Source organism: Populus nigra, chromosome 10, assembly GCF_951802175.1.
Source record: "Populus nigra chromosome 10, ddPopNigr1.1, whole genome shotgun sequence".
NCBI classification, from domain to species: Eukaryota; Viridiplantae; Streptophyta; class Magnoliopsida; order Malpighiales; family Salicaceae; genus Populus; species Populus nigra.
This window is the reverse complement of record NC_084861.1, coordinates 11,049,848-11,064,509: the sequence shown is the minus strand read 5'-3', so window position 1 is coordinate 11,064,509 and position 14,662 is coordinate 11,049,848. Positions and strand designations below refer to the sequence as shown.

The window sequence follows — 14,662 nt, the reverse complement described above, 5'->3', positions numbered from 1 at the left end:
TTTAATCTTTTGCCTGGCTTTATTAATTTACTCTCGCCCTTTAAATATTTGGTTCCAGTGTTCAGTAGTAATAGCTTTTTTATTAGAATATATTCAAGTTCATTTTTTTAAAAGAAAAATAAGCTGCGTTATCATCTAGAATCTCAGGGGAAACATATTCGGAAAAAAGGCGATGCTCTGCAATGTCAAGAATGTCTAATATTTTAGCGTTCTTGGATCAAAGCGACGTTCCTGGTTCTGATGATGGAGAATATTCTGTATAATTAGAAATTATATAACAAAAATGATAGAATGAAGGTATCTCTCAGAAGATTAATTAAATATTGCATGCTTCAGGTATAAAACTATTGAGCCGAGGAGGTGGAGTTTTTGTAACAGCACAGAAAGGAAGGGTGATACAGAGAGCCACCGCGAAGATAGATTTATAAGAAGAAAAAATGAAAGAGGAGGTGCTGGATAAGAGAAAAGGAGACGGTCTGTCTTACCATCCTGCAGCAACTTGACACGTGGAAGTATCCAAGAAAGCTATCCTGCCCTTAAGTAAGCGAAGGGCAGCCACTAGAAGAAGATTCGTCCACAGAATGCAACCCCCCGCAGTACGGAAACGAGGGTTGGAGATGCTTCCTTACTTAAATGCTGGTCCTGAAACGTTGTGGGACGTGGATGCTATTTATTTTTTTAATTAATCTTTTTAATATATTTTATATTGTTTTTTATATATCATGCCAAAAATAAATTATAAAAGATAAAAAATATTATTTTAATATATTTTTAAATTAAAAAATAATTTAAACAACACTTCTATTAATTTGTCGAGGGAATCAACTGCACGGATGTGTCAGGTGACCTTTTCACTTCGCTTTTTGCAAGCGGGCCATGTTAGAATATAGTGGTGATGTGGCAGGGAGCAGCTGTTAATTCCTTGCTAGCCGTGCAGGACAGCAAGGTGGGTCACGTGCCACGTGCTTACATGGCAAGTGGGGTTTGATAGCTTGTGAATGTCCCAACCAAAAACTCGTCAAGACCGCTCGCCTTTTGTAGTCATTTTATTTATGAGTTATATATATTTATGTGATTCATTCACCCAAAAGCCGTCTTAGCTCAGCTGGTAGAGCGCATGGCTTTTAACCATGTGGTCGTGGGTTCGATTCCCACAGACGGCGATTAGTTGATTTTTGTAAGTTGGTTACTTAAACGGGGGCGTATTTCTTTTCTTCATCAGCAGCTTGTTTCTATGTAGGGAATTGTGATTGCATTACTGGCTTTGAAGCCCCTGCATGCTTAGTTTATCTCCTCTTTCCTTGTTTATCATTGGAAAATTTTACATCAAATTTCTTTTTTTTATTATTATTATTTTAAATAATTGTTTTTTGATCTTTCTCTTTGTAATTTATTTTTTATATATTCTTATTATTTTTATTGTTATTTATTTTTTATTATTATTTTCTCAATTAAAATTTATTTTTTTATCATATTTGATTCATATTCTTTTAATTATTATTTTTTATTTAAAATAATTTATGAAATTAGATATTATTTTTTTCAATTTTATTACCTTTCAACTCTTTTATTTGTTAGATTTGATCATCATTATTTTATATATTATTTATTTTATTTAAATAATTTATAAAATCTAAAAGTTTTCAATTCTATCATCCTTCAGTTTTTTTTATCTGTAAGATTTAGTTTTTTTAATAAATTTAAAAAAAATAAATTAATTTTTTATAGTATAATCAATCATTAAAAAATGTTTTTTAATTTATTTTTCAGCATAATAAACAGTACTCATGGCCTGAAATGTGTTATTAGTTTTTTTTCCATCGCACGAGCATGATTAGTGCAGAAACTTGAAATGACCATGCTCACTTGAATTGGATTCTAGCATTTTTATTTATTTTGTTTTTTGTCTCTTTACCGTTTACAAGATCGTCTCCGCGCATGGTTTTCCTCGATTTCGCTCATAAATTAGAAGACTTGACTCCATAGTTTTAAAAAGTCATAAAAAGCGACTTCGATAGGCAACCTAATCAGACTAGATTACAGTGTAACTTTGACGTCCATGTCCATGTCCAAGTTATATGTGAACTTGAACTCCATGTATCGTACTATGGTCTAATTTAATTTCCAGTACAAAACTCAAAATCCAGATGTCCATTCCCTAAATAAATAAAAAATAGTACCTTTGATGCAGCCTAGATCTTGAAAACGAGACTCAATATTTTTGGTTTATTTAAAATTAATTTTCAAAAATCATTTGCTTGACTTGTTCAAATTCACTTGTCATTTTATTTCTAGAGAATTTATTTAGAAGTATAGTTATGGTTGTTTTTTAAAATATTTTTTATTTAGAAATGTATTTAAATAATTTTTTTATTTTTAAAAAATTATTTTTAATATCAGCGCATCAAAATGATCTGAAAATACTAAAAAAATATTAATTTAAAGCAAAAAAAAAATTAAATTTTTTTGCAACATGCAATTCACTAGCTGAAGTGCTTTGAGATTTGATTTTAATATAGATACAGTAAGATTTCTTTAAAGTTGCGTGAATATGAGATATATTTCTTCAAATAACTGTGACAGAAATAAAATATATATTTTCTGACATACCAAATCAAAGAATATTAATTTTCACTAGGTTTAAGAAAAAAAACAAAAATCAAATTATGATCTATTTTGTGTATTAGATTTAATCTAATTTCTTAAGTGCTTAAATCTAAAGCTTCAAAATAAGCTTCGATTTAACATCGATTATGTTCGGAGAAAAAATAATAAAATCGAGAAAGGTTCGAGATTCAATTGACAAGGGGGATAATACATGGAGGGCAAAATCGAGGTTTCCCTCTGCAAGAGAAGGAGGAGGACGAGTATTTGACGAATAAGAGAGGCGAGTATTTGAGAAAGGAGGGAAACGCTGACATGGCAGAAAAAAGAACGGGACCGAGCAGCACTATCTTCACAAGCAAATGCGGGGAATCCAATAGCAAGAAAGATCTCAAAGGCCACATAAACTTGTGGCTCACAAAATTTCGCCTTTTCTCTGATGTGGCATTCCCCCACCTTGTTTAATTACTTACCACCACCAAACAAATGACTTTCAAACTCTTTCTTTCTTTCTTTCTTGTTTTTATTTTTCTCTCTTCTCCCACCTCGTCCGATCCCAAAAAAAAAAAAAAACACAACACAACACACCATAACAGAAGCTGAGAAAGAGGGTTTGACTCTTCTTTTAAGGCAACCAAGGAAACAGGAATGTCAGATTTGGCGATAAAGCTGTTTGGCAAGACGATTCCACTGCAAGTCAGTCAGCAGGAGGATGTTTCTTGTGCTCTTAATAAGTACGAGTCCTCCTCGGGAACGCCTCCCGAGTCCGAGGACTGTTATGATAATACTGCTACTGCAACTTCCTCACATGAAAACCACAACTCTCATAAGGAACGAGGAGAGCAAGAAGGGAACAACAACAGGGTATGTGTTTTTGCAATTTGTTGGATTCTGTGTTTGCCGTAATTATAAGAATTTGCTGCCATGTATTTGCAATTTTCTCTAGTGTTACATGTTGTAGAATTTCAAAATCAAGGAATTGTTCCATTCTCTTGCTTTTTCTCTGTGGCATAGAAGGTTTTCATCCTCGCTTTTCACCTTTACTAACTGTGGTAATTGTCGGGGATTAAAATGTTTACCAAATCTTAACGTGTTCCATATATTTTTCCCCTTTCTGTCGTGCTTTCTCTGTAACTTCATGACATTTGAGGGGGATATTTTAGAGAAATTTTTTATTCGACTTTGTTTAAAACAGAGTTAGTGTCGGTGAACTATAGGGGCCACAAGCTCTGTATCAGTATTTCACTGTTACTTTGCATTTTTAAACGGTTAGCAAGATTGATCCAGATGTTTCCTCAAGGATCATAGGATTTTGTCAGATTCCTTAACTTTTGATACTTGCCACATCTTTTCTTGGACTGACTAAGTATATTACTTCTCCAAACAATTAATCTCCAGTCTTTTCTGTTGGATCATCTGCCACTGCGTGTGTTTTAGGGAAAGCTTTGCTTTATTTTTGGAAAACGGTAAAATCTTTATGGCTTTGCCTCTAATAACAATTTTAGGTTTTAGTACTTGGAATAATTAAACACTTAATCATCAGTTGACAGTGAGACAGAGTTCTGCTTGAAGTTGTTTTTAAACTCTGTAGCCCTACAGAGTTTTCTTTAAACTAAACTGATTATATTTCAATTTTAATTCCACCTATTTCCACCTGCTTTTGGTTTGAGAAATTGTAAATACATAAGTAACCTGTCTCTATTTCTTCTCATTCATTTTATTCTTATATGTGCGTGTGTGTATTTTAGGAGACTTCAGGAGAGGAAATTGCCAATGATAAACAAGAAGATGTTACCTCGAATCAGATCAACAAGGACTCAAAAGGTCCAACATCATCAGGCATTAGTGAGAACCCAAAGACTCCCTCAGCTGAGAGGGAAACTTCATCACTGAAAAGCAGCAAGAATGAAGAACAAAGTGAGACAAGCATCTCGCAAGAAAAGACTTTGAAGAAGCCTGACAAAATACTTCCATGCCCTCGATGTAATAGCATGGACACTAAATTCTGTTATTACAACAATTACAATGTCAATCAGCCTCGTCATTTCTGTAAAAACTGTCAGAGATACTGGACTGCTGGAGGAACCATGAGGAATGTGCCTGTGGGAGCTGGAAGGCGCAAGAATAAGAGCTCTTCTGCTTCACACTATCGCCACTTAATGGTATCAGAAGCTCTCCGAACAGCCCAAGTCCATGCCATGAATGGATTTCATAACCCCTCTCTGGGAAACAACGGCACTGTCCTTACCTTTGGTTCCGATTCTCCTCTTTGTGAATCTGTTGCCTCTGTGCTGAACCTTTCAGAGAAAACACAAAATAGTGTTCGAAACGGGTATCACAGACCTGAACATAGAATCCTTGTGTCTTGTGGAGGGACAGGAGGTGACGGGGATGATCACTCAAGTGAATCTTCCGCCACGGCTTCAAATTCATCAGAGAAGGGATGCAATGGTACTTCGCGAGAAGCGGTTAACAAGGATTATCAATCATTTCCTTCCCAGGCACCCTGCTTCCCGGGGCCTCCTTGGCCATATCCATGGAACTCTGCGATTACTCCACCTACGTTTTGCCCTTCAGGCTTTCCAGTATCGTTTTTCCCTGCACCAGCTTACTGGGGTTGTACTGTTCCAAGCCCTTGGAATGTACCGCCATGTGCATCCTCTCCATCAGCCACTCTAAACCACAGTACCCAAAGCTCCAGTCCTACTTTTCCACTGGGGAAACATTCAAGGGATGGCAACATCCTTAATCCACCCTGCTTAGAAGAGCCCTCCAGGGACGGCACCAAATCAGAAACGGGTGTTTTGGTTCCAAAGACCTTGAGGATTGATGATCCTAGTGAAGCTGCAAAGAGCTCTATATGGGCGACCCTCGGGATCACGAATGAGAAATCCAGTTCTATTAATGGAGGAGGTCTCTTCAAGGGCTTTCAATCAAAAAGCGAAGACAGAAATTACATGGCAGGAACAACTTCAGTGTTGCAAGCGAACCCTGCCGCGTTTTCCCGGTCTCTCAATTTCCATGAGAACACTTGATGAGAGATCAGCTAAGTTGTACACTTTCTACTATAACAGTAATGCAATGAAATGGAGTTTTTCATCAGAGTGCTGTAGCTTCTAAATCTCAACGAATTTGTGTTCCCTTTTACACTAGAAGGTTGACACTTACATCACCAGAAGGCCACCTTATTGACAGAATTCCTACAGAGAAAAGAACCCAGAATAGCGTGTCCCTATTTTGACTCTCAAGAATAGCATAGCCACCTCTGACAGGACCATGCACTTCCCTGCCACTTTAAGACCAGTAGTTTTTCCTTATCCATCTTAGATGATATCTGTTTCCTAAGTTTTTCATGTACATGGTATCTTAGATGTTTATATATTTATGTAAGTGTGTGAGATAACTTGACAGAAGAGAGATTCTTGGTTGTAACAAAATCCTTCTCTTTGTAGAATAAACTTGTAAATCTCATTTAGTACTTGACTTTTTTGATGAAACTTTAACTTGAAAAAAGGATTTACAAAGAAAAACGAAGTGGATTTTATTTTTTGCAAGGTCTTATATACCTATGACCCCGAATACTCACGTTCTAAAGTTATATTTTTTTATCCAAGTATTTTTCCTCTAGAAGGGCTCTGACCCTAAAATCTTATGATGGAACTAGCAGTTCATGGATTCCCTTCCATGCTGAGTAAATCAGAAAGTCGTATGATTCAACTTGTGTTCGGCATACTGTCATTCAGTGCAAATCATGCCTTTGTAAGATCCCCAGTGCTACAGTTTAACACAGCAACTTACAGCTTTTATGATGCCTGTGTTTTCTTCACTGTTCATCAACTGAATGATACTCATGGTCCCTCTCCCTCCTATTGTTAATTTGTCATGTACAAAAGGGGTAGGGATGGAAAATACAAAGGGAGATCGTTGAGGGCTCATTTGAACGGATAAACTTGAATTTCTATATGCCTCAGAAAGCCAAGGATCTTTCTCTTTCACGCCCAAAGAATCCAAACAAGCAACAATACCAAAAGGCGGAAACAATGGGAAAAAGTTTTCCTTTTTTTCCATCTTTTTGCCTGCGTTTTCACTTTCTTTTCTTTTGTATTCATTTGACACAAAATGCGCCAGGAGTAACCCATATTAGCTAAACCATATTGTCAAAGCTGTGATGTTTACCATCCTCTGTGTTTGGCTTCTACTGATAGATCAAAATAAAGTTAGATATGTGTGTCTCTGATCCATCAGCTCGGGTGAAACAACCAGACATTTCATTGTTATCAAAAGCAGAAGGCCACAATCTATGCAAAAACTTTAGTAGTTGTTATGGGACCCAATGCATGTGATGCCATCCTGCAAGAGATAGCAGGCCACGTATATATACTTGATAATCTCTTCTTTTTGTTCCTTTTGCTTTTATTTTATATGGAGACAAATATTCTTGTATTGTCTAGTTTCATGATCTCAGCACAAGGAAATCCCACTCGAACCTAGCAACCCCTGCATTATCTGCCCAAGAGCTGAGGTTTCGCATCAATTCCAACTTTTCATGATTGGAAGCCTCATAAAATCTCTCAAACGTGTGGCTCTCCTTGAAGGAAAAACTTCTTCCCTGCATGTTAGCATCAGCTCTTAAATAAAAGCCTTAAATGGCTGTCCTAACCTAATTTACCTAATACGATATGTGGAAACCTTTCATACACTGTACAAGCCCCACTGAACTACTTTTCGTGGGCATGAGCCCAACGTCAACTTCCGAGTACTATTATTTTAGTGCATGATCGATGTTATGCAATAGCAGCAAATTGAAGACTCCTTTCTTAGATATTGATAAAGCAAATGAATTCCGAAGTCAAGCTAGAGCACTTCATATGCAATCAATCCCGTGTATCTAGCTATAATATTCCATAATAGATCGAGGCTATGGCCCGGTATGATCTATCTCTTGATCTACCATACGAGAACTTCCCATACGGATGTAACAATGATAATATGATTGCCTCTATCTTGATCAAGTCATTTAGCATGTTGGAAAGCAACCTGTCATGTTATCTCTTTTATTTCATATAGTGATTGAAAAGATCAAGGTGCGTTTTAACTCAAAAGGCATGCATGATCGATCTCCTTTATATATATCCCACTTGGGAGAAATACAAGCAGGGAAAAGGTTGTGTGCAATTTGATTGTTTATGAGATTCATTCATGGCTGAAGTGGCACTTATGCCCCTTCTTTAAAAGTCCTCGAATTCTAACCTTTATATATATATATATATATATATATATATATATATATATATATATATATATATATATATATATATATATATATATATAAACACACTTCCATTTATCATCCAGGAAAATAAAATAATAATTTAGAATGTGTTTGTTTTCGTGTAGCTTATACATTTACGACAAATCATAATTTTTTGTTGTTTTTTTAAATATAAAACACAATTTTTTTTATGTGGAACCATTGATGACAGTGGTCCAACCACTGGTTCAACAGCAGAAGCAAGACACATTTGTGTTTGCTCATTCCTAACCACAATTTTTCTATGTGGAACCCATTGATTATTGTCGATTTTTATGGGGGGGGCCTTTAATTGTACACTGTAATGTTTACGAAGCAACCACGCTTATTGTTAATTTCTACGCGGGACTCATTAATTGTGCAATGTAATATAAGAAATAAATTTTTGTTCTTCTTGGTCATTTTATATACAACAAGAATTTTAATCAAACATATTATAATATATTTTTTATCAAACAAATATTTTAACTATAATTTTAATTAAATGTATTTTTTATCTTAATCAACCACAAATAAAAATATTTTTTTATAATTATTTTTTAAAATAATAATTATAAAAACTATTATAATACCAAATATACTCTTAATTATAAAAATTCAAGTGAAGCTTATTTTCACTTTTATATTAATTATGAAGTAGGAATAAATCTTTTACTCTCGTTCACATAATTTCTTCTTTTTTTTTTATTAATATCGGTGTTTAATTCAGCTTGCGCATATCTTGACTAATTCTATAGACCTTAAAATTTATAGAACTCGAACTAGTGATCTCTAGAAAATAAATTTAGAATCTGATCAGTTAAACTATATCTCTAAAATCATATAATTTCATTTGTTATTACCACACCTGGATGTTCTTACCATGTTACTTCACTTACTAACATAATTTAGTTGAAAAATTTTTAGTATCCTTAACGGTAATCCCCGTTTCCTTTTTCAATTTAAACCAAGATTTGTTAACGAACGGTAACACACCTAAAGAGGGCAACTAAGAAAATGATGGAACTCTCCCACCATTCCAAACACAAAAATTCAAGATGTTGATATATACTTCCAAATATTGTCACACACACAAAAAAAAAAACTGGACTTTTAGAATATCTTTAATAATATGATATATTATGTGCTTGTTTAGAATGGTTGTATTTCTAAAATACAATTGCCTACTATCTATATTTGGTTGGAAAAAGATATTCGATAAAAATGCATTAAAATAATATTTTTTATTTTTTAAAAATTATTTTTAATATTAGTACATTAAAATAATTTAAAAAAATAAAAAAAATATTAATTTGAAGCAAAAAACTATAAAAAAAATTTAATTTTTTTTTTAAAAAATTTAAAACATAAAAACAAACCAAGAATATTTACGTTTTTCATTCGAGGTTGCTACCCGAATCAAAAGTAGCATTGATTTTGTGCAAGACCTGGAAACAAGAAAAATAAAACTATTGACAGTCCAGAGTGATATGTGAGACGGTACATTGTGTCTTCCCCTCCAAAATTAGTTTTTTCACTTATAGATTTTTGCGTTTGAAAAGGTTTTCTGAAAACAAATTTAATTTTTATTTTTATTATTTTAAATTAATATTTTTTAATATTTTTAGATCATTTTAATATGTTGGTTGTTAAAAATATTTTTTAAAAAATAATAAAATATTATTTTAATATATTTTTAAATAAAAAAAAACTTTAAAAAATAATATTCGAATTTCAAACACCTCAAATAAAGAAAGGCAAAACTCACACGCTTTTCGTTGAGTCCCTCTCGTGTTTATCTCGTGAAGCGTGGGTGATGTTTTTAGCTCGGCATTTACTACACTTTCATGGCAAGTTTGTTGTTGTTTCCATTGTTTTTAGCTCGCTTCATGTACTCCCTCCCCTCCCTCTGATTCGTCTTTTCAAGTCGGTGTTAATAATGTAGTGTACTTGCTTGCTGAGAAAACAGTGAAACTTTAAAATAAAAAAATTGTTTTGCTTTTGGATCATAATAAAAACAACTTTATTATTAATTAATTAATTAAAAGCAATAGTTTGTCATGCAATACATTATTTTTTTTAAGTGAGAATTTAATTCTTCAGAGAAAAAGAGTCAATTATCAAGCATTAATCGTATTAAATGCTACTTTAACTCCGCGATCGCACAGCATAATAGTCAAAGCTCATGACCAATCACGCCCCACAAGTACTATGAGCCTCTATGTACACATAGAGGTATAATAACAAATTGACCGACCCATTACATGACCCACGAGTAGTGTGGCGAAGAAAATGGACCCATTACCTTAGGACCAGAGAAAAACGGGCTGGATCTTGTTCTTGAGAATTACCCGCCATGAGAATGGAGGAGGAATCGTGTGCTTCAGTGACCACTGCCCACAACTCATTACGCCTCTATTTCAGGTTTAAAGTTCTCTAGGAAACGGCAATGTCACTTCTCTGGTCCATAATAATGCCACTAGTAAAAAAAATAAAAAAATAAAAATTATAAGTTATATGGGTTGATAACTAACCCCCCAAAAAAATAAAAATAAAATACCTATTTGATTTTTATTCTCTTGCTTGAACCAATCATACGAGCGCGAGCTTATTTTATTATTATTATTAATTATTAGCTCATATCAAAATTTATTATATAAATAATATAAGGAATTTTATTTTTAAATATAGGATTAAAAACTCATATATGTGTGTGTGTTCATGAGAAGAAAACTGTTTTTTTTTTAATATGGGATAAGAAATTATTTTTGTTTAAATGCTTCAATTTGAAAGAGAAAATAATATCTTTTCAATATAAAATAAAAAAAATTGAAATAATTTTTGAAATTTTATTATTTATAATATATATAACTTACATTTACATTAATTGTTTCTTAATTTTTTCATATAAAATATTAAAATCTCAAATATTCTTTTTAATTTTTTTCAAATTAATCTAAGTTAACCTATAATGTTCAATATCTAATTTTTTGACCAGGTCACCCAGGTTTGGGAATGTGGTTGCAGTTATTTTTCAAAGTGTTTTTTACTCAAAAATATATTAAAATAATATTTTTTTTATTTTTTAAAAATTATTTTTGATATCAGCATATTAAAATAATTTAAATACATCAAAAAAATATTAATTTAAAGTAAATAAAAAAATTAAAATTTTTTTAAAAAACAAAAATAAATATGACCATAACTATAATAAGAGGGGATTGATCCGTCACCGGCCATCTACGTGGGAAGCTTTTGAAAAAAATCTTCAAAAACTACAAAGCCCAGGCCCGGTTTACAGCACAGGCATGTCACCCTCGTGCAGTTCCTTTGTGAAACAAGCAAGAACCCAGAAATCTAATTCTGCACTTTTGCCCATTTAAAGTTAGCTGCATAAGCCTTGCCCGCTCACAAGGAGCCACAGCCACGCCACCAAAACACCAGATTTGATGTCTCTTGGCCCAATCGAATTTCTGGTCTCTACTAATCTAGCAACAATTTCGATTAATTTGAAAAGGGAACCTGTAAAAACGAAATTATATTTGTTTTGTGTCAGCAATTATAATTCCAATTTTAAAATTCTGAACGAATCTAATCAAATAATGAAGTAAACTAAATTAGAGGCTTCTCCTTTTGGTTTAGTTTTCGAAGCTAGATAAACACGACGAGGTCTACATCGTGGTGGACTTATTTCTACAGAGGACATTCACAGTTCTTCATCCTTGTTTTCATTTTATACCAATTTAGTTTAGAAAGCTTGTCATTTTATATATATAATCATGAAAAACGAAAGTAGCCCAGTTCATATCCGTGACCCAAGTCAGGACTGAAATCACTGCAATAATAATAATAATAATAATGAATTTCGGTTCTAAATAATTTATATTGTGCCGTCTAAAGAGCACAGTCGCTCCACAAACATTGACATGTGCGCTGCATATTATAATAATTTTTTTTTAAAAGATAATTTATGCAAATACCAAATTACTCTTCATCTCACAAATATTAATAAAAAAAAACCACAACAAAAAGACTAGAAAACCCCTCGATTATAGCTATAAATTTTTTAATTTAAAAGGTACTTTAGTAATTATATTGTGCCAATAAAGAAAAAAAAAACTGAATACACCCTTGCCCTGGTAGTTAAGAAAATTCAACTTTTAAGGATATTTTTGACATCATATTATGCAAATAAAAAACTTCTCTATCTTGATTCGATACTGTAATAGCAAATATTTTTCATAAAAAATACAGTATCATCCTTAAAAGTATGTTATAAAAGTTAAACTATGAAGAGCAAAATAATAATTTTATGGTGCAAATTAATCACAATAAAATAAAATATAAGTATGTTCACAACAAAAACTATTTAACAAAATGTATTGTCATTGCATATATAAAATGTTTCATGAACGGGACTTCTTTGTAATTACAAGTACAAAAGTTTTATATAAATACATGGCTGACCTGCATTGAAAGGCAGCCAAATTCCCCGAAGTTTACCCTAACCACCGTATATATGTTTGTAACATTAAGAACTTTGCATGAAAGACAAATGTTCGGTTTACTTTCTTTGCAATTGAATGGGGTATTTATGTGTAGTTAAAAACTGATTTTTTTTATTTAAATTAAATTAAAAATTGTTTATAAACTTTTCTTAATTTAATAAAAAGCTGAAATTTTTACTCTTTAACCTATAAATTTTATTTATACCACATATTTTATTTCAAAAAGTTATCTTGAATCATTTTTATTAAACATATATTTGTAACTTAAAGTCAATTTAATTTATTATTTTTGAATTATAATTAAGGAAAAAATAGTTTTTTTATAAATACCATCAAATATACTCCAACCTAAAACTGATCGATCCAACTTTCTTCGATGATTCGCGTGGTCAGCAACAAGAAGCAGCGGCTTTACGTGGTGGTGAAGCACCCTCAACTTCGCGAGGGATTCCTAAAAGTAATTTTTCACACGTTTAATCATTGTAGCAAGTACAAGAAATGTTTTCACGCGTCTGTTGTCACAGGTTGAATAATTTCTTTTTATATAAAAAAATAATAAATTAAAAAAATTCAAGTGTCGTGTCATATCATTAATTAAATTGACAATTGAAATATTTATAAAAAAACAATAAAAAATAACTTCGAAGGTTACATAAATATCGATGTGCTGCTCTGTAAGTTTGAAAGGAAATTCTGGAACAACCCCCCAACTCCCACGTCATCTCAAGTGGGAAGTCAATTGCTCCTCTTGCCGAGTAGATTTCCCCAAAGTTTAATGACAACTTCATCATCAAGTTCGTTTTTTCCTTGTCCTTCTTGAACGATTCCGTTTTTGAGTTCTATATAAGTAAAATGGGGTCTGAAGGAAAATAGAACCTGTTAATTGTGTATCTGAAAGAAAGTTCCTACACCATTAAGAACCCAATTTCTTTCTCTCACTCCCAGTGGAGAAAATGTTAGCAAGGATGTCTGGCTATATACTCTTAAATATCCTGTTTTACCTTCAAGCTCTATTAAATCTTTTCTTCGCAAGTGTCAAAACAAGCTTGAGTCCTGAAAAGTTGAAGAAACAACAGGGTTGTGTTCAATATCATGACAGGGAACATCATGAAAAACTAAACCAGGCAGATATAAAAAAGGTCATGAACAGGTTAGGATTGGTGCTTCATGAAGACGGCTTGGGTGGTGACGAGGGGTTCGGTGCAGATGAGCTATTAAGTTTATTCGAGGAAGAGGAACCCTGCAGCTTGGAGGAGGTGAAGGAAGTTTTTGACGTGTTTGATGAGAACAAAGATGGGTTTATAGATGCAAGAGAGTTGAACAGAGTGATGTGTCGTTTGGGTTTGAAGGAAGGGATGGAAGTAGAGGAGTGTTCAAGAATGATCCAAGCCGTTGGAGAGGATAGGAAGGAAAAGATCGATTTCAACGACTTTTTCAGGTTTATGGAGAGGTGTTACTACTGAACGCCTGTTACAACGTTGCTTGATGATCGAAAGGCATGTGAATTATTATGGATATTTTTCTTTTTGGACATCCTTGTTTCGTGAGGCTATTAATTAATCTAGTGAAATTTGTTCTTCCTCTTTTTTTTTTCTTTTTTTTTCCTTTGAAACTGCTTGCTAGTGTGCAACAATGTAGTATCATGGGAAGGCTTGACCTCCTCCTTACATTAAACTACCGTTTATTTGTTGAAAAATAATTTTTTTAAAAAAATAAATTTTAAAAAAATAAATTATTTTTCAATGTTTGGTAGTATAATAAAAAATAAATTAAAAAATATTTTCCAGTATTTTGTTATGTTATGGAAAATAAACTGGAAAATAATTTATTAATATTTTATTTTTTTTCAAGTTTATTAAAATAATAAGGAACAAATCTTACAAATTAAGAAATTGAATGAGAATGAAATTGTTAAAAAATTATAATTTCATAAATTATCTCAAATAAAATAAATAATAATCAAAATAATAGAGATCAAATATAACAAATAAAAAAATTGAAAGATGAAGAAATTAAAATAATAATAATTATCATTTCATAAATTATTTCAAATAAAATAAGTAACAATTAAAAGAATGAGGATCAAATTTGATAAATAAAAAAAATCAATTAAAAAATAATAAGAAAAAAGCAAATAACAATTATAAAAATGAGAATCAAGGTTAATATAAAAATCAAATTCTAAGGAATAAAATTGAAAAAAAAATATTCAATATATATATAGCAATCAAAATTTTGAGGATTAAATTTGATATAATCA

General features: G+C 32.2%; 2 protein-coding genes and 1 non-coding gene across 3 annotated transcripts; all 3 read left to right on the top strand.

Moving 5' to 3' along the window:
- The first annotated feature begins 1,090 nt into the window (after nucleotides 1-1,090).
- Nucleotides 1,091-1,163, top strand: TRNAK-UUU (transfer RNA lysine (anticodon UUU)). Its single transcript has one exon. It is a non-coding gene; the product is annotated as a tRNA-Lys (tRNA).
- Nucleotides 1,164-3,094: 1,931 nt separating this feature from the next.
- On the top strand, nucleotides 3,095-6,082 carry LOC133705854 (cyclic dof factor 2-like). Its single transcript, XM_062131256.1, has 2 exons — nucleotides 3,095-3,468; nucleotides 4,353-6,082. The coding sequence occupies exons 1-2, from the start codon at nucleotides 3,253-3,255 to the stop codon at nucleotides 5,637-5,639; spliced, it is 1,503 nt and encodes a 500-aa protein (XP_061987240.1). The 5' UTR covers nucleotides 3,095-3,252; the 3' UTR covers nucleotides 5,640-6,082.
- Nucleotides 6,083-13,367: 7,285 nt separating this feature from the next.
- On the top strand, nucleotides 13,368-13,865 carry LOC133705302 (probable calcium-binding protein CML45). The gene has a single exon (XM_062130437.1). It carries the CDS (start codon nucleotides 13,368-13,370, stop codon nucleotides 13,863-13,865), a length of 498 nt encoding a protein of 165 aa, XP_061986421.1.
- The last annotated feature ends 797 nt before the right edge of the window (nucleotides 13,866-14,662 follow it).